This window comes from Toxorhynchites rutilus, chromosome 2 (genome assembly GCF_029784135.1).
Source record: "Toxorhynchites rutilus septentrionalis strain SRP chromosome 2, ASM2978413v1, whole genome shotgun sequence".
NCBI classification, from domain to species: Eukaryota; Metazoa; Arthropoda; class Insecta; order Diptera; family Culicidae; genus Toxorhynchites; species Toxorhynchites rutilus.
In genome coordinates this window covers 280,712,186-280,739,263 of record NC_073745.1, presented here as the reverse complement: position 1 = coordinate 280,739,263, position 27,078 = coordinate 280,712,186, and the positions used below count along the sequence as shown (strand labels likewise).

General features: G+C 36.3%; 3 protein-coding genes across 3 annotated transcripts in view; 1 reads left to right on the top strand and 2 right to left on the bottom strand.

Annotated features, from left to right (window-relative positions):
- The window catches only part of LOC129768756 (bromodomain-containing protein DDB_G0280777), a 324,627-nt gene that overhangs the window by 282,785 nt on the left and 14,764 nt on the right, over nucleotides 1-27,078 (top strand). The window lies entirely within an intron of this gene.
- On the bottom strand, nucleotides 2,619-4,082 carry LOC129768762 (uncharacterized). The gene is made up of 4 exons (XM_055770625.1): nucleotides 3,839-4,082; nucleotides 3,598-3,689; nucleotides 3,400-3,535; nucleotides 2,619-3,322 (listed from the first exon to the last, which is right to left on the bottom strand). Exons 1-4 carry the CDS (start codon nucleotides 3,999-4,001, stop codon nucleotides 3,201-3,203), a joined length of 513 nt encoding a protein of 170 aa, XP_055626600.1. The 5' UTR covers nucleotides 4,002-4,082; the 3' UTR covers nucleotides 2,619-3,200.
- LOC129768764 (uncharacterized) lies at nucleotides 9,347-20,140 on the bottom strand. Its single transcript, XM_055770629.1, has 4 exons — nucleotides 19,879-20,140; nucleotides 19,724-19,815; nucleotides 12,333-12,447; nucleotides 9,347-12,254 (listed from the first exon to the last, which is right to left on the bottom strand). Exons 1-4 carry the CDS (start codon nucleotides 20,018-20,020, stop codon nucleotides 12,127-12,129), a joined length of 477 nt encoding a protein of 158 aa, XP_055626604.1. The 5' UTR covers nucleotides 20,021-20,140; the 3' UTR covers nucleotides 9,347-12,126.

The following is a 27,078-nucleotide window of genomic DNA, read 5'->3' as shown; positions in this document are numbered from 1 at the left end:
AGCAATAAATTAATAGAAATAGTCTCCTTAAAAAATGTATGATGTTGGGGTAAGACCGTATTCCTCTGAGTGGAGTAAGCCCGACATGATTTCCATTGAGTTGAAGGTTATTGGGACATATTTGCCATCTATTTCAGATACCCTGCAGCTCCCAAGAAAATCTAATTGTGAGAGTGGGTCCCAGGAGAAGCTCACCCTTGCAAAAGAGGCTACCGTTGGTGGAGTTTCTGTCAAACGTGCTTCCAAGACTTTGGAATACCCAGATCTACATTACAGGATCACGTTTTGTGAAAGGGGGTAAGCTCGAAACTAGGACCTAGATTCCATCGACCTAGTAATTAAATTGTGGTGTGGTTTGAGGTGCCGCATGATAAAGTTGCCTGATATCAAATTCCTTTCTTTTCCATATTCCATGTTCACCGGAGCTGAGCGATTCGAATTATATTCGATAGCGACATCTAGAATTAGAATACCTCCCATTTGGCGGTTGGCACACTCAAACTGGTTCAGTTGGTGTCAGGTACATTTATTGACAAATTGAGGGTGCCGGTGTTACCCCCATGGGATGCCGGTTTCACCCTCACTGGTTGGTGAACTCTGTCTTTATGTTATCTTTGTAAATTGATTATTACTTGAAAAATTATCCTTTAAAAGCACTGATATTCATTATATCTAATGGAAAATAATCTAGACAATGATTCTGTGAGGGAAACATACCAATATGTGCCCTCATATCTCACAAAACAATACTTTCCCTTATGGGGTCGGGCTTACCCTCAGTTCCCCTACCGGACCAATTCTGATAACCGATATAATAAATTGAAGCCATTTAGTTATTTTTAAAAAAACCATTGGATTTTGTTTCCGGAATTATTGATTATATTTGTTTTTTTTTTGTGTTCATGATTTTGGGATCAAAGGCGCTCTCTTTTTTAAATAATTTTTCTTGGAAGCTAAGGCCTTTTATACGTAAAGGGCTGTATATACCACGCGGACAGAAAATGCACGATTTTGTGCACCTCTCTTACCTTCCGCGGATAAGTATGGACATTAATTATACCCTTCCTTCTGTGTTTCATGTGGACAATCTTTCATTTTTTGGCATAAGATGAAGTAAATAATTGAACTTATTTTATTTTTTTCTCAGAAAATTAAAAAAAAACAATGATTCGTTCAAAAAATGAAGTAGACACTGATTCCTAGAGATTTAGTTCATCATTCCATGCAGACCTTGTTCACTGCTAAATATTATCGATCACAGGAAAGGCTGGTTCATCTGCACTCTCGGTTTTTGATTCACCTTCCTCAATCGTGTCCTATTCAGCCAGAGTATCTCAACTTGACCGTTGTTGTCTACGAAGTGTAAAATCTTTTCCGCTATCGGTCGGAGAATTCTCACAATAATTCTCCAGATCATTGAAAATATTCCTAATTTTCAAATCCTTATCAACCATTCTGCATAGAGCGTCTTACTAGTGAGTTAGCATTACCACCTAATTGTCGCCAATAAGTTTATCTAGTTTTACTCTGAATCTCGAATCAAATGAAATAAAATGATTTGAAAAATATAAAAAAATATATAAAAGAAAATTGGCTTACAGAAGTCGCGGTTATTTTCTGTTCTTTCATTTTTTCACTATCGTTCCTTGGGAAAATATTTCTATCGCTTCAGACTTTCTTCCTGGAACAGTTTACCAAACAAAATATGCATTCAAAAACTTTTAAACACTTTAAAATAACATTCGATGAAAAACTCGATGTGCTAATTGAACAAAAACAGATTTTTGGGGTAAAAATCATATACATCGCCCTTCCACTTTCAGTTCCTCAAAGGCGTGTTTCATCTACGAATTTCCTAGATCATCTAAATTACAGTTATCCGGTTATAAGAAAACATGTCACGGTTTTATAACGTTCAACAATAATAACTAACAAGTTATTAAACTATTTTTGCTACGAACAGATTTTGAATATTTACACACCAATAAAATTGGCAATTCTCTAGAATTTGTTCAATATGCAATACATTACAATTCTCTACGAATCCGTCCATTCTCAACTCATTGACTGGAAATATGTCGCGATTTCAATTTACATCAGGAGCAAAAGCTGAATTGAAACCCTCACCTTGGGGAACTATGTTATACATGTTCAATATTACAAAGCTCGCAATATTTTTCTTTACTTTTCTTCATTTTTCATTTATCCAATCATTTATTTTTGCATATATATATTATTTTTTCTGAAATATTCATTCAATATGCCCACGTGGACATTGTTTAAACCCCTATCCTCATCACCGTGGACAAGCTTGGTTTTTTTGTACCCCCTACCTCCTCTAAAGTTGTCCACAAAGTATGTGGATAGCCTCTAGAAAATCAGAGATGTGTTTTTTGGTTTTGGAATTATGATTTTTCTAAGTTAACTTGTTTTCAGTTTTCGTTCAATATTCCTATGCGGCTAGAATACATTTTTTTCGCAAGTTTCCGCAATATTTTCTCAAAGAAGAGTTGCCTCATTGGCTTATATAATCGATATAGATAATATATCTATATTCAGTAGTTAAAAAAATATGATTATTTGAAAAAGAGTAATTTCTGGAAAAAATCATGACTCAATAACGAAAAAAAAACACATCTCTGATTTTTGGATATTTTATGTAAAACAAATACAATCAATAATTACAAAAAAAACATTTTTTTTGCAAATGTAAAAGACCAGATCATTGGCTTCAATTTGATGTGTCGATTACCTGAATCAGTCCAGTTGTTCAAAAGATATGAATTAAAAAAAAAAAGATTATATTTCAAATGAATGGGAAAAAATATTTTTCGGATCACCAATGGATCACTAATGGAAAATAAAAAAAAATACGGATCTAATATTTTCGATAAGGAACAAAACTACCAATTTTAACGAAAATCTGAGAATCATTATATCGGTTTGGTGTGGAATTGTTGTATATGTTTGATTGGCTCCGCAAATCATTGTTACTACCAACAAGTTAATTTTGCTGAATTTCATTTTATTCATATGACGCGAAGCGAGACAAACCGTTCTATGAATAATTGAAACATATGGTAGCTCTAGCACTATTCCATCATGTATATATTATTTTTTTCCTACAGTAATCTGGACAACATATTGGAAAATATTTACAAACTTAAAAAAAAATTAAATTTAAATTTAATCTTAAAAGTTCACACTTTCAGTGGAATGTTCTCTTCGTCGCCGGAAATGAGTCGATAACATCCCGGCTGTCTCTCGCGTTTGAAGGCATCATACAGAGAAGTTACCGTCGTGAAACTGAATACGAAAATTGCTGAAAATAAAAGGACAAACGAAAAAATAAGACAGGCAGCTCCACTGATAGCACCGATCAAGTGAGCATCAACAAACCACAATCCAACAAATTCTCCTTCCACCGGTCCTGCTCGACGGTCCCCTTGAGATAGCCGAGTGTCTCAGACACAATGTAGCCCGAAAAGTCCACTACGAGTAGCACTAAGAACGGCATCAAATAGTGCTCGTTGGCCTGAGGGAGGGAAGAGGGCACTGATTACTACAGTTCTGCGTTAGCTTTTGCGTCGCTCATACTTTGCAGATTCCTATCAGGTACACTACGACAACAATCAAACCGATCAAACCGATGACGGTTTCGAGTGTGGCATACCGGAAAAATGTTCTCACTAAAAGAAATTTGGAAATGGTTTCGTGTTTAATATCATCCCGAGGATTTCACCAAACTTGTATCATTTTGAACGGTAATCTAACTTTAGTGAGCACCAAGGTAAAAGTTTTTTTCCGTCTGAGAAGATTTTCCAGCGCAAGTACTTACAGCTTTCCGGAACACCTCTGATGTCGTCATACTTTATTATTAGATAAACAGATGCTGTGAGGGAGGCGAGCATGGCCACCAAACTCATCACACCCACAATCACACCGTACAGCCGGGGGTTAAATAGGATATCCAGCACCGAAGCATTGCGAGATTTGAACATTTTCAGCTTTAGAACACAAATTCCGTTTCTTTTCACGCAGAATTCTTTCACTGTACTGATAGGCGGGAACCAACAATTTAAGACGCATTAGTTCAGATTAATAAGCGGCAGCATAATTCGAGGAAGCTTCTAGCCAGCGTAATCATAGCAAAATTACGTTTTTTTTCGCAACGTAAGCTGGGTTATCAGACATCGACGGTGTCTGTCGAATGAACGATTTCATACGTTCGGTCCAAAAATGCTCACATACGAGTACATAATCGGACTACATTCGTCACGTTTCCGCAATTGGTACATCGGCGTGAAATGCTTTGAAATAATTCGGCTTCGATCTTCCGGTATGTTTCGAGAAGGCAGACAACAGCTTTGAATGAGAGCATTCTTGGTAGCATTATGGATACGGAGACAAAGGTATTGAATTCGCTCGAGTTTTATGAGGTGTGTTTCGGCACCTGATTGAAAACATTAACTACCATACTCCATCACTAAGAGAATAGTTGTTCGATACAACGTTGGATGGGATGGGATAAGATATTCTGTATGGGCTCCCCACCAGGTGCCGGTAATTGTACGGAGAAAGTTTAATCTTTGCTGACATTTTTTACTCAGATACCTAATATGGACCCCCCAAGTACATTTGGAGTCGAACCAGACCCCAAGATACCTGAATGACATGACATGAGTGATCGGTTTACCCAAAAGTTGAAGCTTTGGTTCTGCTTGTTGTTGTACAAAAGGGGACTTAAACATGAGCCCTAGGGGAGGCCCATATAAGAGACCCGACTTACGTGAGAAAAAATTAAATGTTTCTCACAAAGTAAGTTATAAGTGTAACTTATCTGACAGGCTCCTTCTTCTTCTTCTTCAATGGCACTAACGTTCCTAGAGGAACTTCGCCGTCTCAAAGTAGTATTACTTGCGTCATTTTTATTAGTACTTAGTTGAGATTTCTATGCCAAATAACACGCCTTGAATGCATTCTGAGTGGCAAGCTCTAGAATACGCGTGATCACAGTGCAAGTCGGAGGAAATTTCTTTGACGAAAAATTCCCCCGAACAGAACGGGAATCGAACCCGAACACCCGGCATGTTAGTTATGACGCTAACCACTCGGCCACGGGAGCACGATAGGCTCCTATCGAAACTGATTCAAAGACCCCCTTTGTGTCCAAGAATACTGAAGCCATTTCCTTTTTTGGGCGTATACAAGACAGCATTGCTATTGGGCCGTACGAACAGAAGTTTTTGGGTTTTCGAATAGCTGTTACTTGTATTTGTCTCCAATCATCCGGAACAATATTATGCACCGGAGAATGATTGAATAATGAACAAGCGACGTTTCGCCACATCAGGGAGGTTTCCCAGCAAGTCGAACTTAATTATATCCGATTCCGGAGCAGAATTGTTCCATGAAAGGAGAGCAAGAGACAATTTTACCATCGAAAAATCGGAACCAAGATCGTACCTATCTTGTGGTATACCTCGAACAATTTTTACACGGGAGCGGAATCGTGACAAACCTTCTATGTAAAATTAAAAATCCATCAATGTGAATATTCCTCGCTTTCATTCGTTGAGGAGCGATTTCTCATGTTTCGAGTCACTTTTCATAATTTTTTCATTGACTTTCCTCGTGCCAAACCAAACCATCATGGGACGGTACGTAGACACGATATTCTAGGGTAAATCGCTAGTCGACTACAATATCGTTTGCGTGTTTCCGTTCAGACACTACAACACGCCGTTTGGTTGGTCTAACCTTTTAAATTTCTATCACGGAAAAGTATCTTGCCAGATCATGATCTGAATAGCATTAAGCGTTTTACGGTTTGGCTAAGGCCTGAAGAAAACAATCCACGGGCCAGTTCCAGGTGCACCATCCGAATAGACCTTGGCACGCGGAGAAGAGATAACAGGGGAAAAGGGAATGACGAGGATTGAGAGAGATCTGGGACAACAGGGTGGGGAGGCGAGATCTGACTTTTTTCAATCAGAGATCTCCATATTTGGAGATCCCCCTGCTTCTGCCATTCTATACTTATATTCTGATATGTTTTATCAAATAAACTACATATCTTATATGTATTTTCATTCGCCACCATGCCGATAAACTGGGAGGCGCTACTTTCTTCTCCATCGGTTAATCACGTGTTGAGCGATCGGCACTACTGAATTTTTGTGTCTCTCACAGTCCTTGGTGAGTGGTGAATCGCACTGTATGCGAAAAAGTTGTACTGTTAGCAGTAGAGGTGTGCAAATCAGCTCATCATGATGAACAGCTCTGATCATATCAGCTCATCTAAATGAGCTGTTCTTTATGAACAGCTCTTCAGCTCAGTTGTCAGTGCCGACTTTCAATTTGGGTCCCAAACTCGATAGCCACGAAGCCAGTTTGAAAATGTTAAAATTCAAATGAAATTTTTCACACCATATTATTAATTACTTGAAACACGTATTCCAGACTATTATTTACAACAGACTCGGCGAGTACAACATTTCCGACATTTTTACTGAGGCTTTACATTACAATAGAAAGTTTTCTTCAAAAAAAAAAAAATCTTATGAGATTTTTGCACCGCCTGCAAACAAAGTGTTTTTCATTGAAATAGAATACTCATTTGATACACAGAAGTTAATTTTCATTAATAATTTGAATTTAAAAACGTGTTCATTCTGCCTGAGAGCCAATTATTATTTTTGGCGCCCCCTAAACTGGTAAACAAAGCTCAATGCCGTCAACGCGAATATAACAGTTGAAAAGACGAGGGACAAATGAAACTAAACTGATGTTTTAACACGATGAGCGAGAGACGGTCAGTTCATTTGAATCTTACAGCTCACACACTCTCTTCAATTCTACAGCTCTTTTCTCTCCTTCATCATCATCAAAGTGAGCTGAAGAGCTGTTTGATTTTTTTTGCGAGCTGTTCCGCGTCAACTCACTTCAAAGAGTCGATTCTTCGGAACAGCTCATGAGCGGATGGCACATCTCTAGTTAGCAGTAGCGTCGAGTGAAGTTTTCGCACCCGGGGCGGAAGAGTCGATTTGCACCTCCACGTTGCACGTCCGTTAAAAAAACTAGAATCCATCATATTTATTCAATTTATTCACATTTATTCATATTCATTCGGTTCATTCTGCACCCCTAAAATCGTGAATGGATACGTCAATAAGCCAAATTGCTGAAAAAAAAACAAAAGATAATTCAATGGAAATCCTACGTTTATTAAGCCTTATACAAAAATTCTCTGACACCCGGGTGGTAGGGTGTCAAAGTCTTCGGTAGTTGGCCGGAGCTTTAACCATAACCGATAAAAAGATGGAGGTCGGCATGTCCTTCAACTCTTTCGTTGCCTTGGGGATCAGTTGTTTCAGCCCACGTCCAGCCAAAAGATCACATCCCCTCTCGCGTGATACTTTTTGATGAAGGCGGCAACTTCCGACAAGCATTTCGTACTGTATATTTTCTCGTTAACGGCGGCCTGGACATTCCCTTCTTTCTAATCGTCACCCACAGAAGAACCTTATTCGGGAACTTGGTGCAGGAGATATATTCGACATCGTTAAACACTTCCTACCCGGTTCCCTGCTAGTTGTTGCCGTCCAGCATATAGTAGGTCTCGTGACCCATTAGGACGACGACGTCGCACTTCAACGTAAATATGTTTTGAACCAGCATCTTTAGCCACTGTTCCTCAGAAACGTTTCCGCATAAAAATGTCCATTTTGGCTAGGTTCTTCTTTACCGTTAGGCCGGTTATTCCGACTTCCCGACCAGAACGCGGAACGATGAAGCTTTCTTGCTCTCGGTCTCCCACTTCAGCTTCCGTTCGACGTTCTAGGATCTGCTAAATCTGCTTAATCCGGCGAACACGAAGTACCTCATGATCTCCACCTTTTTCTGGGGTGGAGCTGGTAGTACGAACAAACCATCGAGCGTAGTAGTTGCTTTTGCGTAATTTTTTCAATCTTTCGATGGTAAATCATTGAAGTTATCACTCAAAAATACAGCCAATGAGTGTTATTTAGCAATGGAATTTTTAAAATAAGTATTGAAATACTGATATGAGCAGTTTTTCATTTTCATTGGAGTCCACCAGCTAAAACTGTGTCCATTTTTTTCATTGTGTATGATCGAATCAAGAAAATTATATTTTTACTGTTTTCACACATTTTACTATTTTTTTTTTGTTTTTTTTTTTAATATAAAAGATGAATTTAATTTTTGATTGCTCCCCTTAAAGCCATAAAACACCTCTCTCGTTTAAAAAAATACACATATCTGGAATCTTTCAGGAAGAAATAGAGGATCATATTTTATGAAAAAAAATATAATCAAGCCTGAATATTATCATGCCCGACCTGTACTTGAACGTTAAATAATTCCCACCAAACTCACTCGAATGGGTAACAATAAATAAAATCAAATCAACTGCTCAATGATAACAGAAGCTACCCCGAAGTTGAATGATTAAGCAATGAATTTGAATACAAAAACGGAGCACCTTGGGTATTCGTAGCCGAATTGTTACGCGTCAGTCTACTAAGCGAACGAAAATTCAGTCTCAGAACTCTAAGCATCTGTGAGAGAAGAAAATAGTAGGGCACAGGGTAAGGTTCGGTGGACTGAAATATTATTTTTCTATTCACTTTTCTACGTAAATGAAAAAATACTTTTAAAAAAAATAGAGTAACTTGAAAATAGTACCAAAAATTTTAAATTTTGTATTTGTATTGTGTTTGTTTGTACTGAGATTATATTCAGATTTCCACTATTGTATAATTGTTTAAGCCAGTAAAATAGTGGATTAGCTCCACAATAATAAACACGTTGAAATATTATTCAAACACGATGGCAAAATTGAATTCATTTTAACATTTTGACATATTCTGAAAGCAGTCTTCAGAAAACATACGCTGCGCTGCAGTCGAGAGTGGATTTTGAACACAGCGCTGAATTCAGATACGTAACATCGCTTCTCACTTGTGTGATGTGCGGCTCATTGAAATAATTGCTCTGGTGGGGTTGAAATGGACAATCACGTCCATAATCACATCCAATGCATGATGGAAAGTGAAGAATATTCAACTCTTTTTTATATTGCTTTCCCTGTTTGTTCTATTTCAGGTACTGGACACGCAAACACTGAGAGAGAGCGAAATTATTCCTCTCGCGAGCGATAAACTACTACGCTTCGTATATTATCAACCTGTCTATTTTCCCCCCACTACATGTCCATGATTCCCACATCGATAAAAATGATGATGTGATGATGTTTGTTTATTGATGATGTAAGCACTGAAAAGCAAGATTCGGTCGTGATTATTCATTTTATTTCTATTTAGATTCATTTCAACCATTAAATGTCTTCAGTATATGGTAAGAAAGTTAGGGTTTTGTATATTTACGATAATTTCAACACGCGATTGGACCAAAATCGTTGATAATCTTCGAAAATTTTGAGTTTGATAATGCATACATGAATACTGTGGATAATGGTAATGAGATCGATATCACATCAAGTTGGATTATATCATTGATAATGTTAGGGCCGACACAAGAAGTATTTGCAGTATTTTTAGCGCAACACATGCTACTCATCGTTTATCTAGTTAAAAAAAAACTAAGTTACAACACTTATACCAAGCCATCCTTCAAAATATACATATGTACCACATTGTAAAATGGCGAATTTTATACAAGGTTATATAGACTTTATTTCGTTTTCACCGTGAAGTGGCGCCCTAAGTTTCTATTCTGCGCATGGAGTGATCATGAAAAATCTCGTATTATTCTCACGAAAACAAAAGTGAATCATGTATCAAACATCTTCAGTTGCTTTTACAAGGCCACTCAAATTCCATCGATTCATTTCAGGACTACCAACAAGTTCGAAAGAGTTGACTTTTATGTTACTAACAATTCCATACTTTTACTCATAAAACCACAAACTAACAAGAAAACTTTCAGCATCTTACAAAATATTCATTCATTCATTCATTTAGAACTGATTCAGATACAATTTCAAACAAATGATCACCGAGCCAACGGTAGTCCTACATTTACCTTGCGGTTGTATCACAGATATAATCCACTTCTTGTTTTTATAAAATATTTGGCCAATAATTTCGAAAACCAGTATATTGAACTGTAAGAATCTGCTTTTATGTTTTGGAAAACATGAGTTTCCAAAGATACAATTGAAGTTCTTCTTAACATGTCCGTCTTACTCCCATTTCCCCTACCAGACAACCAGACAACCAGCACGATTTAGAAAGGAGGTGTAGAAACATGATGTCTGAACACGGTGCAGTAACGATATTCGACCCTTCAAGCGAACGGTGTTGACAACAAAACATTTCGTCTGTTTCGGTGCGTGTTCATTTGCCAGAGCGCATGTGTATACAAGGAGCGAGGGTTCAATTGAGTGCAGAAAACTTGTTGCACATCAGTACCGCGTTGCATTCTAAAGACACATACTGCCGTTCTACGCATAGTTGTCCCATGTTCCAAAATCATCAACTGAGAAAAACGCAATCAAAGTTTTCTCGCATATTTGTCTACCAAAAGCTTTAAGCATTTCAATTTAGCAAAACACCGGGTTTTTTAGAAGCACTATACTGCCGTTCTACGCATAGTTGTCCCATGTTACTTTTTCACAATTTTCACTTCTCTTCATAAAACGATGTTTTAATGCCTAATCTTCCAGAAAACCACAAAAAAACATATTGTTTGTTCCCAGCTTTTCAAAAAACAACATCAAGTTGAATTGTCACATGTTGATATTCTAGGCATAACCGTCCAATCATGTATTTTCGTAAATCCATAATGAATGAATCGGTTCAAGTACAAGAATTTTATGTTACGCTTTCAGTAGGGCTAATGTACTCATTTCTGGTTCGGAAGAACGATCTAAGTCTCAAATACGATCGATCTAAGTCATCAAATACAAATACAACAAAAAATACATTATTAAATGAAAAACAGTTTAACAGAACACGTGTGCACCTTGATAGCGAATGCCTAATACCAATGAGATTTATATTCTATAAAGGTGTTGCAGATCACTCCCTTAGTTATAAAACGATGTTTTGTTAATGTTAATCTTTCGGAAAAACACCAAAAAACTTATTGTTTGTTCCCAGTATTTTAAAAAACAACATCAAGTTCAATTGTCCCATGTTGATATTCTAGGCATAACTGTCCCACCATGTATTTTTGAACCGTGATCAAGCTTGATTGATTCAAGTGAGGGGAACTCTTCACGTTTCATTTGTGTTTTTCCGAAAGATTATGTATAGAAACATCGTTTTATGAAGAAATGAGTGATCTGCAACACCTTCGCAGAATATAAATCTCATTGTTATAAGGCATTCGCTAACAAGGTGTACACGTGTTCTGTTGAAGTTTTTCTTATTTGTTTGAGAATTAGTTCGTTCTTCCAAACCAGAAGTGCATTAGCCTTGCTGAAAGTGTGACATGAAATTCTTGCGCTTGAACCGATTTATTCGATATGGATCTACAAAACATACATAGTGGGACAGTTATGCATAGAATATCAACATGGGACAATGATAATGGCATGGCTTGATGTTGTTTTTTTTAAAAACTGGGAACAAACTATATGTTTTTTGTGTGTTTTTCCGTAAGATTATGCATAAAAACAACGTTTTATGAAGAAAAGTGAAAATCGTCAAAAAGTAACATGGGACAACTATGCGTAGAACGGCAGAATAAAGGAAGGAAGGGGGGGGTCTAGTTGGCGTTACTTGCTGTGTGTTAGAGATACGAATTTCATTACATAAGAGGGGGAGGGGGTTCAAAATCCGAGTTTTTGGCGTTACGTAATTTGTGCACCTTAGTTAAAAAATTGTTTTCCCTGTTTTCAAATTTCATCATAAACGACATTTTCGATTTAGATTGTAAGATTCTAAAGCTTCACATGCTTCTCGGAATGTTCTCCAACACAAAAATGCAACGATGTTATTATTTTACAAATTAATCTAATAACCATAAATAACTTAATATGTACAACGAATAATCAGTCTTTCTTTTGGTTTGTCATCATTGGGAAAAGGATGGGACTCGTGTTTGTCGCAATCGTTATGTGTGAGTGCGTTACACTCACACAACATCGACACCACTGAATTTGCTGCTGAAGTACTTTGCTTGGGTACTTTTGGGCGTTTCTATTTTCATTCCGAACAGTATGAAGAGGCTGAGCATCGTTACGAACACGTACAGGAAGAAGGCTGCAATGGATAGAGACAATAATCAGTTCGTAGTTCACATATTGGAGCAATAGACATAAACGGAAATCAATGACTCACCCGTGATGAGCAGCCACACGTGATAAGGCATAGATCGGTCGATGTTGTGCGCCAGATAGGACGACCAGTCGAAGCAGATTGTGACCATGAACGGGATCAAACAGTAGCGGTTTTCCTGAAATAGCGGTTGGTTAGTTTGATTTGATGCGGATTTGTTCACGCGTTATTATCGATCGTAAATAATCTTGAAATTGTGAAAATTGCCTCCCGTCGTTCAACTACATGAAATTTATTTTATCCAATCGTCCTTCGATAAAACCCATCAGCACGATAAAAGCAACGCCAATAAATCAGTGGGGCAATGCGAAAAAAGGAGCAGCTTTCTCAGTGCCCGTCAATAAAGTAATCAATGACCCAGAACGGGAGCGAAAAGATTAGGTTAGGTGGTGTTTTCCGGGGTAATGCTCTTACGCAAGAAAGCTTTTTCCTTCAAATCTCCCCCCACCGATTGTTCATCGCGACCAAACAAGTGCCCTTCCTGCCGTTACAATAGATGCTAAATTAGGCGAGAGAATTTCGGGTTGTGTTGTTTTTTTTTTTGCTTTTATAAGTTATTCGCGTTTCTTCGAGCCCAATCGGACAAGTAATGGGTTTGAGTTCTTTCAATGTATTGTTTTTAGAAGCTTGATGGTCGTTTCTGATTTTACGCTTCACTATACACTATACTCTGAACCGTATGAAACTACCTGTTCAAAACACAACAACTCATTATTGGATGTATTCGCTCGTCTATCCTCAATTTCATCATGGCTTTGTAGGTACATCGTTTTAATTGAATGTTGTCTTCCCAAAAAAATGTTTTTTTTTCAGATTTAACAATTTTTGTCAGAATATTTCTAACGATTATTCTAAAACTTCAAAATTTCAACCCCAGGCTAGATTCAGTTTCTTAGTCATTTAAACTTAAACTAGGAATTTAAAAATCAGCTTTCTGATTGTTTTGTCCAAAACTGCTGCAGGATATCAAATTTAGTCTATCAACAAGTGTCACTACACTAAAATGGTATACTCCAACAACTTGCAAGTCGTACTTGAGAACAAACCCCTATAGATTCACGGATGAATATGGAGAGTTGGGTATGAGAAACTGTTGAAATCGAATTGGGGTTCAGCATCAGGTATGGTGGATGATTAAGTGAATCCATCAATGAAATGAACAACAATTAGCTGCCCTGAACCGGTTAAAAGTCATGTTCAGTGTCGGGTGGGATTGAAGAGGAATTCTGTATTACGTGCTGTTCAATTTTTTACAGTATTTTGAGAACATTGGTATATCGTGTAAGTCATGAATTTTATGACGAAAATATATCTTTAAAATATCCCTACAACATGAAGGCACAATCAATTGTATTATCACACTCTATTTCGCATAATTATTCTTGCAGCAATTCCTAGAGTGATTATCCTACCATTGAACCATTCGTGTTTGATTGTTAGGATGTTTGATCATTATTGCTCATTGTTCCGTTAGTATAATTTCCAAAGGATAGTTTCAATATGGATACGGCGGTGGATGAATTCGTGCAATAAAATATAGTGCATCCGATATATGCGTATTTGATCTATGCTAATATTGAATCGTTCGCTTTGAGCTGAATGAGTATGTACAAAAGGATACGCTACTTGTATTAGGCCCCATTGCTGGTATTGCTGTCTACTCGGTTGTTTTATACCAGCTCATAAACATATGTAATATTGCCAACAGAAGGTTGTTAACACAGAGGGGATTTCAAACATAATCTTTAATAAGGCACATTTGTCCATATTCCAATTGACGAATTTATTGGGAATACTCATACTCAAGAATGCTCATTCTTTGACGCTTTGAGATTTGAAGGTGAGACGATATTCTCTCAGAAAATACGTTGCTAACGGAGTGCATCTGGGTTAGAAATCACATGGGAACTAATTATTCGACAATCACTAGTATGGTTATACTATTAGTCAAATTCAGAACAATCTGAGGCGGACCTTACAATTAACCATGACATTACTTCATTAGACGAAAAATAACAACGATCGTGTAAAGTCGGTACAGTTGAGATGTCAAAGGCACTCTGTCGACATCTGGTGTGTGAAAAAATATACTCTCTACTGATCTGAGAAGAGACCTGACAACTGGTTTCTGACCATTCAATTTGATTTTTTTTTCGACCAAGTGCAAACAACAGGAATCGTGGCTCGGCATTCAATTTCAAAGTTTACAATTGTTAGTAGATTTCTGTGGATTACTTTCGTATACCTGTAGCATATGTTCATCGATGCATTGTCTGACTAATAACATGTGGTACGTGTAATACAAAAATGTTACATGTTTTGCAACAAATTATTTTTTTTCGTTATTCATTATAATCAAATTCAGTTTAAGTAAGTGCACAGTAAGTACACTAACCAGCTGTCAATTTAGCTTTCGTTACCCACCTCATACTTCTCGTTGAGATCAAAACGTATTTATGGTACAAGCAGGGGATAGTAACTTCAAGTGAAAAGTAGGGACTGATTTGTGGTTGCTCTAATGTAAATAATGAACGAAATTTACACTCTAAAAATTGCTCTAACCTGCACTGACAACTGCATGATATTAACGATATGTGCAAGATGTCTCAAAGAAGCTGGGAATAAATATTTTTCATATATGTTATCTATGTTCGCATCATGAACAACGATCATACAATGGTAATCAAATAAATTTTCATTAAATCTTAGCCATTTCAAGCTGCACTTGAGCATGCTGATCTGGTACCGACTAATTTGCATTCTTAAATCACCACCAAGCGTTGATACCATACATGCGTCAAATTAATAACATGATGTAATATGTCCTCAATTACGATCTAAAATTATTTACTGTTGAACGAGTTGTCACAACATATAATACGATTTTTCGCATGCAATTTTCATGCGACTCACAATTTGCATCTGCCTGATTTGCATATATGATGCCGTTTAGATCGATTTAACGATAGTGCACATCACAAAACCGATAGTAGTTGTATCGAATAACAACTTAATCTGTCTTGATGAATGAAGTCGTGTCTCTCGTATGTTGTATGATTCTAGATATACACGATGTATACTTTGATCGGCATTATTTGTGATTGTGACTCGGCCCCACATTATATACGGTTCAGAATATGCAAGTTATACGATTCAATGCTGAGTTTGCTGAGATTTTCATAAATTTACATGTATTTTCGTCAGATTAATGACGTATGATTACGTCTTTCGGGTTAGTATTGGGAATACAAATAGAAACACTAAGGACCGGTTGCGTAAATTGTTCAATGTTGAGAGCCTAACCAACAAACATTGAATCGTATAGTTTGCATATTCTCAGTCGCATATAAAATAGAATCGAAACACAATCCTATAAAATGCGAAACAAACGATTTCATTCATCACGCCAGATTAACCCTCTACAGCCCAAGACCGCCCCTTAAGCGGGCTTCGCGGATTCTCTTTTCAAATTATTGAGACATTATTTTCAATGTTCACTTTCACTGGAACGTCTTTAGAATATTTTCATCTATCACACATACACATTGTTTTTATGCTGGCAGCTTTCTGCTAGGAGTATTTTATGTTGAAAGTCGAGAATTCGAGATAGAGTAGGTGGAGTAGGGGGATATTAATTTCTACCAGATCAGTAAACTCGAAGGCAGTTTTAAATTGTTAAATTTAAATGAAAATGTTTGCTTCTTGTTAATTGATCCTTATACGGATGGATTAAATTTACCGAATTATAGCCATTTTAGTGATGCTGTATCTAATCTAGTACGGCCAAAACAATTAACTTCAAACGCGTTTTTCTCGAAACTTGTTTTTTTCCAAACTGGCGAACACGATATCTCAAGTTCTACCGAACCGATTTATGTCGAATTTATATGAATATAATCTGTACGCTTCTCTCTATTGCATGAATCGATAAACAATTATATTTTATTATTTTAATTTTTATTTTAAAAATGGGTAAACGTAAACGTAAACTTTTTAAACATCATATTTTTCTTCAAACGGCCGTCACTTCATCAGAAAACATGTTTTTGATCTGTTCGAGGTGCGACAGCGACATTTGTACTGAATCGGAATCTGGTCGATTTTTTCGTGTCAGATCACCAGAAGGGTTGAAATTGTATACACATTGGCAAAAGTTTTTTCTAACCCGTTCACTTCATTAACTTGTAACTACACCCATACCTCGCTATACGGCCGCTTTTTATACGACATTTCGCTATAAAGGCCCTCTTCAATTCAGGCACGTTTTCGATTTGCGGCCAAAAATGTTTCGTTATAACGGCAAAAATAACTTTTGAGGATTGATTCAAAAACCACTTTTGTTCAGAAGAGAAAAAACATTTGCGAGGACAAACAAGATATTGCTTATTTTGGATAATGCACCATGGCAATCTATTAATCTATCCGAGCTATCTGAAGATGTCATGATTGAGTACCTTCATAAAAATACAACAGCTCTGATCCAACCAATGGATCAGGGCGCAATAGCCACTTTTAAGGCAAACCGATGGTAAACCTACGATTAAAACATTTTGGTGAAACTGTACCATCAAAGATGCTATTGACAATAATGAACCATGTTTGGAAAAAAAATATGGCCAGAAATAGAAATAAAAAGATAAAATGAATTTTGAATGATGATGTTACATATTAAACAAATTTGGAACCGATCTGATTGAATTTGTATGAATTTGTATTAGAATAATTGATTCCTTATACGGCTTTTCGCTAGGGTGACCATCTGTCCTGATTTAATAGGACATGTTCTGATCTTGAGATATATTTGAGGCGTCCTGATTTATTTTTCACAATCTAGCCTTTGTCCTGATTTTTATGAGAAATTCAATTTTGTTGCAGAATCAGAATTTATTTCTGTGTATTATGTTTATGAGTAGAACCTTTTTTATTGAAGATCAAAGTTTTATGAGCATATCCAGAGTAGCATTTGGATCTTCCACGAGATCTTTCAACTGTTTTCATATAGAAATTTTGTTTTACATCAAAACGATACTAATCGACGCTAAACATATCATTTCACATTCAGTTGATTCTTTACGAATTGAAGAACTAATCAGATAATTAAAATTACTATTAAAACATATGAGAAAAATCAATTTTACAAAAAAAAAAAGCACAATGCAAGACAAATTTCTTCATAACCAGACAATTTTCTCCGAAACGGCTGAACTGAATGGGACGCAAAAAGTTTCATTTGAAAGCTCATTTCGTTTCATTTGAGAACCCTTCAATGTTCTATCGGAATCGGTCCTCGGATTCCGAACATATGGCGGAAACAAGTTCTGGGGCCATAAATTTCAGAACCCAAAACAACACATTGTGGGTATCAAACTTCATGGTTTTCCTAAACTAGATTATTTGTAATGGCGATGAATTCAAGACTATATTACATCATTGACGTAACCCATATATTTTCCGGATCAGGTCTCCGTGGATGTGATTTTTCGAACTTTTCCATTTTTTTTCAGAGTTTTCCGGAAATTTTCAATTGTCATGTTTGGTTGGAATATGTTTGTTTGAAATATGTGTATGAATTTTATTTCACCCCTTTTCATTCCAGAGGAGGGAAGGGTGTCATACCATCATATAAACATTTCTCGCACCCAAAAACCCTCACATTCCAAATTTGGCTCTATTTGCTTGATTATTTCACGAGTTATGCAGAAGTTTGTGTTTTATTTTTATGGCAGCCACCCCTTTAGAGAGAGGGGAGGAGTGTCTATTCACCATATAAACATTTCGTGGCCCCTAAAACCTTCACACGCCAAATTTGGCTCCATTTGCTTGATTAGTTTTCGAGTTATTCAGAAATTTGTGTTTCATTTGTATGGCAGACTCACCCCCCCCCCCCGTTTTTTTTGCTCTAATTATTATATTTCAAATTCTGAAGGCAAACTGTCTTCAGAACACTTTTAGAGCTTACTAAGAAAAAATATTTTGCTATGCAGAACTTGTCAATATTTCAATTCTACTCAAAGTTATTGATATTTTTTTTCCAAAAAAAACACTCTCTTCATTCACTTGTCATTTTTTTGGGGTAAACATTAAAAAGGTTTTTCACGCTATTTGAAAGAACATGGTTCACTCTACATAATGTGGGATTTACAAAACTATGTTATTTTTTTGTATTTGAGTAAATTAAAATTGAAATCATGAGTTTTTGGGTGAAAAAGCATCAATAACTTTAAATAGGATTGATATATTGACAAGTTTTGCTTCGCAAAATGTTGATCTTGATAAGCTCTAAAAATCGTTCGAAGACAATTTTGATGTAGGATTTGAAATATACAAGAGAAAAAAAAACCACTCTTTCATGGTCACCCTAATGAAACATAGAATAAAAAGTGCTATATCTGATATTTCAAAAGGTAGAATAAAACTTCGTTCTACAAAGTTGCTTAAAATAACTGAGGCTACAACATTGTCAAACTGTATTTACCTCTATCTATAAAGATAAAAAAAGTTAGATTTTTTATTTCATCGAAAAGTTTGGTTACCTTATTTTTGACGGCATGGAAAGAAGCGTCCTATTATATGTAACAACTTTGTCGAAGACAGTCTTTGTCTAGAGAATAACTGTCGAGCTCTAAACGCTAATTTCCACTTAAATGCAACTCCTGGACCATTGTGCATTGTTAAAATTTGAAATTCAGAAGCAAATTATAATAGTGAGCAGTTTATAGCTAAAAGGAAACTGTTTCAGATAAATTCATATTTGAATGCCATCATTTTGCATAATTTTAATGCATTTGGAATCTAGGAGTTCAATTCCATGTGGATCCAAAAAGATTAACGTTTTTGAAACGAAACATAAACAAAACGAATCAACTTAATCATGCAATTTTTACGCATCGTAGTGCTGAGGGAAATGCTAAAACCACATTTCACGAATTCGTTCAAGGTAAAATAATAAATGTCAAGTGCATACATTCGGTATGGGCCACATGCGCTCCAATGATCGTCGACACAATCAACCCAAATTGGGCTTCCCATGCTCAATCAACCGTCACATATAAGTGACCCAAATCCGCAGGAGACACAAGGAAAAAAGTCAACTGTTTTCATTGATAATACCCATACGGAAATCCCATCACCTGAATTGTCCCAATTCTCTCAAATGATTTTTTTATACAGGTATTTTGGGGACTTACCGACAATGATCACACGTCGTAAAATCATAGAGCAAAACAAAAGGAAGGATTGCCCTAGCGATTTAACCAGGTACACGTCACCGAACAAAAACAAATTTGTTTTGCTTAAGGGATTACAAGTGGTCCTAGGTGGGATTACCCATTATTGGCAGTCGTTGTGTGAAATTTCCCATTCGATGTCGTGTCTGTCAGGTGATGATCACTTACCTTGTAGATCCCGTATATTAGTAACGTGACGGCAATCAGGATGAAGGCATCTCCAGCGTAATCCACGATAGAACTGCTCACCAAATCTTGCACTGAAAAGTAGTTAAAATTGTAACGAAACAATACTTAGGTCCCACACACTTCCGGTCGCTTACAATCCACCGGCAGCTCCGAATCACTAGAGTCACTATAGCACAACAGCGCGTAGCAGGAGATGGCCAAAGAAATGAGCTCCAACAGACCAGCCAGTGCCCCGATGAAGTACCCGTGGAACTTAATATCCAAACAGCAACCCATCCTTGTATAACGGTTTTCTGATTTGATCGCAACAAAATACAAACTAGGAAGCAAAAGCTACTCAAGAGATCCTTCCGTGGTCAGTGATTGAGCAAGACTAACTGTTCAGCATCGCTTCAGTCCGTCTCGGAGGTTGGCTGGATCTCTCACCTGCGTATAAACACAACACCCAAACACGGAATCGATCGCAAGCAAGGAGGAAGTGTGTGCGTGTGGAAGAGGTACAAGGAAAAGGGACAAGGGGGAAAGTCCTGACATCTCGCAGCTGTTTGTGGTGGCCCCTTCCTAGTCGCATGGCAATACCACTGATGCCACTGGTGATGATGAGGTTGACGAGGATGTGCATCGCACCGCCTTGCAGTGCTACCCATTCGAGAGCACCTTTTTCTCCATCCCATTTCTATGCTGCTGCTGCTGCTGCTGCTTGTTCCGCCTTTTCATCCGATGCCGATGCTGTCCGAAGCCGTGGCTCGTGCAGGGGCGCAAAACGGTTTACACCACACACACGGCTCGTTCCCACTCAACCCACGCATGCAATAGAATTGGTTTAACACAGAGTAAAACACAAATAAATCGATTCCGCAGGACCAAAGCGCAAAATGATCTTAATGGGTAGAAGAGAGAATAAAGAAAAGGGAGATATCAAATTGGGATTTTTTTATTACTGTCGTCTGGTATTTTCTCGCCAGATACACATTTTGTCGGGCAACTGGCTTATCTACGCCACTTACCTGAGCGATTCGGGCTTCGATAGGCGCTTGCACTGCGAGGCTCATGTTGCTACAATTAGATCTTCTCGCATATGGATTTGCCGAGCGAAAGGAAACGCAGCGAAAGAGGCATGTGTAAATTTTTGTGAATGATCTCATCAAAAGGAAACTTCGAAGTCTGCAAGTGAACAGATAACGATAATATAGCTCGGGTGAAAAGAAATTAGGGAATTCTGGGCTGGCCAATGCATTCCCTGCATCACAGCTGCTTTGATACATATATTGTGTGTGTTTTAGAAAGGGGACAAAATGTTGAGTGCAGTTCGGAAAGTTAATGCTGGCAGTAAACAATTTTGCTTTCCATATTGTTCCTACCGGCGGTTAAGATGGGTAGCGGTGCAATCTGGAGTGGGAAGAGTTTAACTCATTTCCGCTTCGTGACAGATGCAATAGCTGCAATTAGACATATGACACGACAACGTGAGGTAATTTCCGAGAGCGTAGCAGAAATTATGCCGCTGGGACTAATTCAAGGATCGATGCTGCAGTTGAACAAATCTCTCGCCATAATTGGAAGCCAATGAATAAGTACTTGAACTGCCCACATCGGAAAGTCTCATCAAATGGAATCCACCTAGCCGAAGGATCTTAATCCCAGGAAAAGTAAACACACGTAAACATCTTCTGAAGCCCGCAGTCTGTTTCTGTGTACGCAATATTCTCTTCTCGTGAGAGTAATTAAACGATCACAATCTTCGGTGAAAGAAGGGGCACCACACTGATTAACCTACCATACCCTTATATTTTGCGTTGATATTTTCAACCATCGTTCCCGTGGGAAAACTGATAATACCCGCAGTAGAATAGTGTTCAATGCGAATGTTCCTATTTTTCGAAAAATAAAAAAAAACCTTCGACCGTTTTCATCGCAAATTGGCAGTGCGCGAAACTTACCCCTCGACAAACTTAGTTGATTATTGGCCAAATATAAACGCTCCCGAGCAATTTTGCGAAGGATGCAAACATCTCCGATTTTTTTTTCAAAAATCTTAATTTTGAGAAAAAAGGTAATATTTATGCTGGCGATTAAAATCTTATTTTCAAGATCAAATTATTTTATTTGGTACAGCGTCTTTTAGTATTTTTTGGGTAGACTCTATTTTCTACTACAGTGTACAGTGTATGATCCAGGAGATGCTTTTAAGTGGAAATTAGAATTTAGAGCTCGGCAGTTATTCTCTAGACAAAAACTGTCTTCGACAAAGTTGTTACATGTGATAGAGCGCTCATTTTCATGTTGTCGAAAATAGGGTGACCAAAATTTTCGATTGAATAAAAAATATCACTTTCTTATCTTTATTAAGGCATTCCATGCCATATAGTGGTTTTCAGATTTTCGTGAAAAGTGGTTCTTTTGTTCCTTATCTCAAATATTAGACCCGTATTTTTTTATTTTTTTTTCAGTAGGGTGACCATTTCCATTTTAAGGGTTGTCCGAAAAATCAACTTTTTCCTCTTTTTTTTTTTTCCAAAAATGACTTTTTTCAAAAATTCATAACTTTTGAACTTCTAAACGATTCAGATGATCGACATATATGAAGCCAATCATATACTATACATGCGAAGAATTCGAATTCTACTCTCGTTATTATTGATTGTATTATTTTTTTATTGTTTTTATAGTCTCGGGACCAGAGGCGCTATATTTTTTTATATTTTTTCTGGAAAGGATTTTTCACATACCATATGTCGAAACCAGAGAGACGTTTTTTTCGTTTTTTAATATATTAAACAAAAATTGATTTTGATTTCATAATTATTGATTGTATTTTAGTTTGTTATAGTTTACATGGCTTCGAAAACAAGGATGCTATATTTGTTTACCTTTTTTATCTTGAAAGCTGAGGTTTTTTACAAAAACGAAAAAAAAACGCTTCTATGGTTTCAACGTATGTTATGTGAAAAATCCTCAGCTTTTCAGAAAAAAATATAAAAAATGTCCTTGGTCCCGAGACTATGAAAACAATAATTCGAAATTAGAATTCGAAATATCTGCAGGTGTAGTATTTTTTCAAGAAAGACCAGGTGATTGGCTTCAGTTTGATATGTCGATCATCTGAATCGGTCTAGTAGTTCAATAGTTATGAATTTTTGAAAAAAGTCATTTTTGGAAAAAAGAAGAAAAATTTGATATTTTGGACAACCCTAAAATAGAAATGGTAACCCTTCTAAAAAAATAAAAATATACGGGTATAATGTTTTTCGATAAAGAACAAAACTACCACTTTGTGATATGTGAGAACCACTATATCGGTTTGGCATGGAATGGCTGTATAAATAGAGGTAAACATAGTTCGAGAATGTTGTAGTCCCAGTTATTAGAGACATCTTTGTAGAACACAATTTTTTTTCTATCCCTTCAAATAACCGATATAGCGCTTCTTCTAGGTTGCGTTAGGGTCACCATGAAAAAAAATGTTTTTTTTGTTCTAACTTTTGTATTCCATATTCTACACACAAACTGTCTACGAAAGACTTTTAGAATATACAAATACAAACATTTTGTGACACAGAACTTGTCAATATCTCAACTTCACTTAAAATTATTGATATTTCTTCCCAAAAAATACACTCTTTTCGATTGCTTGCCATTCTTTCTGGGGCAAACATAAAAAGTGTTTGTTGACGGAATTTGAAAGAACAATATGTATATAATATGTGATTTTGAAGATATGTTTTTTTGTACTTCAGTAAATTAAAATTGAAGTCATGAGTTTTTGGGAGAAAACCCATCAATAACTTTGAGCAAGATTAATATATTGACAAATTTTGCATTGCAAAATGTTGGTATTGATAAGCTCTCAAAATGGTACGAAGACAATTTTGATGTAGAAATTTGAATATAAAAGTTAGAGTAAAAAAAACCGTTTTTTCATGATTCCCGTAATGCAACTTAATTGAAAAACAACTTTGTGAGAGATATTTATTCTTTAGACAAAAACTGTCTTCCACAAAGTTGTTACATTCGATAGAGCGCTCATTTTTATGTTATCAAAAATAGGGTGACCAAAATTGTTGATGGAATAAAAAATCTAACTTTCTTATGTTCATAGATAGAGATAAACATAGTTCGAAAATGTTGTACGACTTTTAGAGCTTATCAAGACCAACCTTTTGCGATGCAGAACTTGTCAATATCCTAATCGTACTCAAAGTTATTGATGGCTTGGTATGCTCTTTCAAATGCCACCAATAAACTTTGTTTATGTTTGCCCCAGAAAAAATGAGGAACAATTGCAGAGAGCGTATTTTTTGGGAAGAAATATCAATAGCTTTGAGTGAAGTTGAGATATTGACAAGTTCTGCATCGTAAAATGTTTTTATTAGTAAGCTCTAATAGTCTTTCGAAGACAGTTTTGATGTAAAATTTGATATATAAAAGTTAGAGCAAACAATTTTTTTTTCATGGTGACCCTAACGCAACTTAGAAAAAAGCGCTATATCGGTTATTTGAAGAGATAGAAAAAAAACTTTGTTCTGCAAAGATGTCTCAAATAACTGGAACTACAATATTGTCGAGTTCTATATATAAATATAAAAAAGCTTTTTTTTTCTTTCATCTACAAATTTGGTCACCTTTTTTTATAACATAAAAATGAGCGCTTTATCATATGTAACAACTTTGTCGAAGACAGTTTTTGTATAGAGAATAACTGTCGAGCTCTAAATGCTAATTCCCACTTGAATGCATCTCCTGGACCATTGTGCAGTGGTGAATCCTCGGGGCATGGATTCAAATAAATAGTCAATTGGTGCGTTCGGATTTTCTCCCCAGGCTTCAGAGAGTGTTCGAAACAATCAGGTTGTGTTTCGAAATGGAAAGGTTTCTATGGGATTCGAATCAAGTGAGTTAGACTGTCCGCACACGGGTCAACTGAAACTCAACCTCAACTTGCCTTTACCTCTGCTGTCAAACTTGAGCTCAACTTCGATCCGCACACGAAGCAACTCGAAACTGACCGGTATTGTTAAATTTTGATTGTTATCTTCATATCGCAGACTCTAGAACTTTTGTGCAACGACAAAGACAATAGATTTTCATGTGGAATGAATACACTTTCAAAATAAAAAATAACTACTTCGTATCAAATGTGGATTCTGTGTAATTAAGAATCTCATTTTTTTTACTAGTGGTGAAACAATGTTAAACGGAAATGGTGTTTAAAGATAATTATATATAATAATAATAAATTTTTGTGGAGATATCATGAAAAATAAAGAAAAAGAGTTAGGGTCAGCGCCACGTGTTTAAAGTTATTAAATAATACCAAGTAAAATGTTCATCCAAATTTTAACAATTGAAAACTGCCTTCGGGCCTGTCAATCTTGTTTGTCTTATAAACACTAATGTCGCCACAAATGCCTACACTATACGTTTGTTATCGAGGATTTTCTTCCCCATTTGTTTGATTATTTAGGCTCATTAGCATTTTAGCTGTAAAAGACTGTAACTTACACAGTAGTAGCTATTTAGGCGAAAAAGTATTCCTTCTGTTCTCCCATTGTTCAGCAGACCGGACAGCGGAGACAGTTCATCTGATCATTGTTGTGTTATTAATAGCACAACAGCCCGATGTTTTTCTTGTTGCTTAATCTGTTTACACGGTTTCACAATGTATAGCATATGTATTAAAAATAAAAATTAAAATTAAATAATTTCACATGTTTTCACAAATGGAATATATAAGTTAACTGCTATAGTGAATCGACCCATTCCTTGTGGTAATACACCAAAGAAGGTTCAAGGACCTAGGTTTAATTTTGTAATTTATGAGAAACAAGCATTTGCAAAACAGGTATTTTGAAGCGTTGTTAATTCACAAAAGTAGAGCATTTCTTTAGTTTATCAGATGAACTTAAATTCAAACATTCTTATGCTCGGATTTCTCTTAGCAAACAATGGGGGTCAACAAACCACAACATTTGTTTAAGATCGGTCCACAAATAGCGTAGTATGAACTGTCTCAAGAAGTAGTTGTCGCGTCACGAAAAGTGTGTGACTCTTTAGAAACATTTTTTTTGCATTTTCATGTATAAATCACTCAAAATTAATTGATGTTATAGCAAAATTTTCACATAAGAACATCAGATTAAAAGACACTGTACAGTTAATACAAATCTGAAGTTTACAAAAAAAATTGTTTATCTTTCATAATCTTACATGTTATGCTTCACTGCTCCTTCAAGGGAAATTCATTCCGACCAGTACGATACCCATATTAAAATTTATTACTACCGCAAAAGTTAATATGTGTAGGCTAAAAATGTATGTTTTGAATTTCTCTTTCGAAAATTCTTCAGGTATATATGGTCGGTGTTAAGTCAGAGCGGACCATGTGACATTTTTATGATTTCGAGAAAAATGAACTTGTAGTTCAGTGCTCTGCAATTTTCAACCCATTTTATTTTTTCGTTCAATATTGTTCTCAGAAATGTTAGCTACTCTCTGGCAATCCTTTGACGTATGATAATTGTAAAAAAAAATCAAGTGTCGCGCCAAAAAAGGCAGTTATTTGGCTGCCTATACGTACATGGTCCTCTGTGACCGAATCAAATGAAGCATTTTTATGATTTGGTTCACTATGACTGAACAATTTTGAAATATTTCTCAATCAAATAACAGTTGTGAGTCGAAGTGTACCATTGTGTTATGAAAATTGGAGTGAGAAGGACTGCGTAAAAATTTGGTTGCGTTCAGCATAATAGTCTCTGCGTTCTGCTACAAGCATGAATATGATTGCACGGCTTGCATTATAAAGCATATGCTTCCCATTTTCAATCATCATCCAACTTAAAGATGTAGAACCCTAGGTTTATCACTTGAAATGTAGTATTATATTATAATGTAAACCAAATTAAGAAATAAAAAGAACTTAAGTGAAAAAAAGTGAAAGTTTCAATCATCTTAGGCAGTATTCCTTGATAGAATCGCCAAATTCATATCATTGTCATCGCTAGAGTCTGAACCGCACTCTGAAATAACACATTTTGCGATCATTCACACCGAAGACCAGCATTTTTATACTCAGAATGTGTATATTTTACACTAACGGGTTCAAGCACATTTCAACAAGGTACCTGTTAGCTTCAAGAAAAAGTTTTGTTGGTTTGAATTCGGCGCCTGAAAATTGTTTAAATTCAATATACAAATTATTGATACATGGTCCACTCTGTCTGCACTTGATATAGAGCCATTTCGCCATGGTAAATGATACATGGTCCGCTCTGACTGCATACTATAAGAGGTTTTCGTTGATCAATCATAATAATTTCGATTCGTTATTCCTG

Coding starts and splice junctions, on each gene's coding strand:
- LOC129768762 (XM_055770625.1), bottom strand. CDS start 4,001: ATGTTCAAATCTCGCAATGCTTCGGTGCTGGATATCCTATTTAACCCC. Junction 3,690..3,838: donor CAGAGGTGTTCCGGAAAGCT/GTAAGTACTTGC, acceptor AATTTCTTTTAG/TGAGAACATTTTTCCGGTAT. Junction 3,323..3,399: donor GGAGAATTTGTTGGATTGTG/GTTTGTTGATGC, acceptor TTTTATTTTCAG/CAATTTTCGTATTCAGTTTC.
- LOC129768764 (XM_055770629.1), bottom strand. CDS start 20,020: ATGGGTTGCTGTTTGGATATTAAGTTCCACGGGTACTTCATCGGGGCA. Junction 19,816..19,878: donor TTCGGAGCTGCCGGTGGATT/GTAAGCGACCGG, acceptor ACTACTTTTCAG/TGCAAGATTTGGTGAGCAGT. Junction 12,255..12,332: donor CGTGTGGCTGCTCATCACGG/GTGAGTCATTGA, acceptor TATCCATTGCAG/CCTTCTTCCTGTACGTGTTC.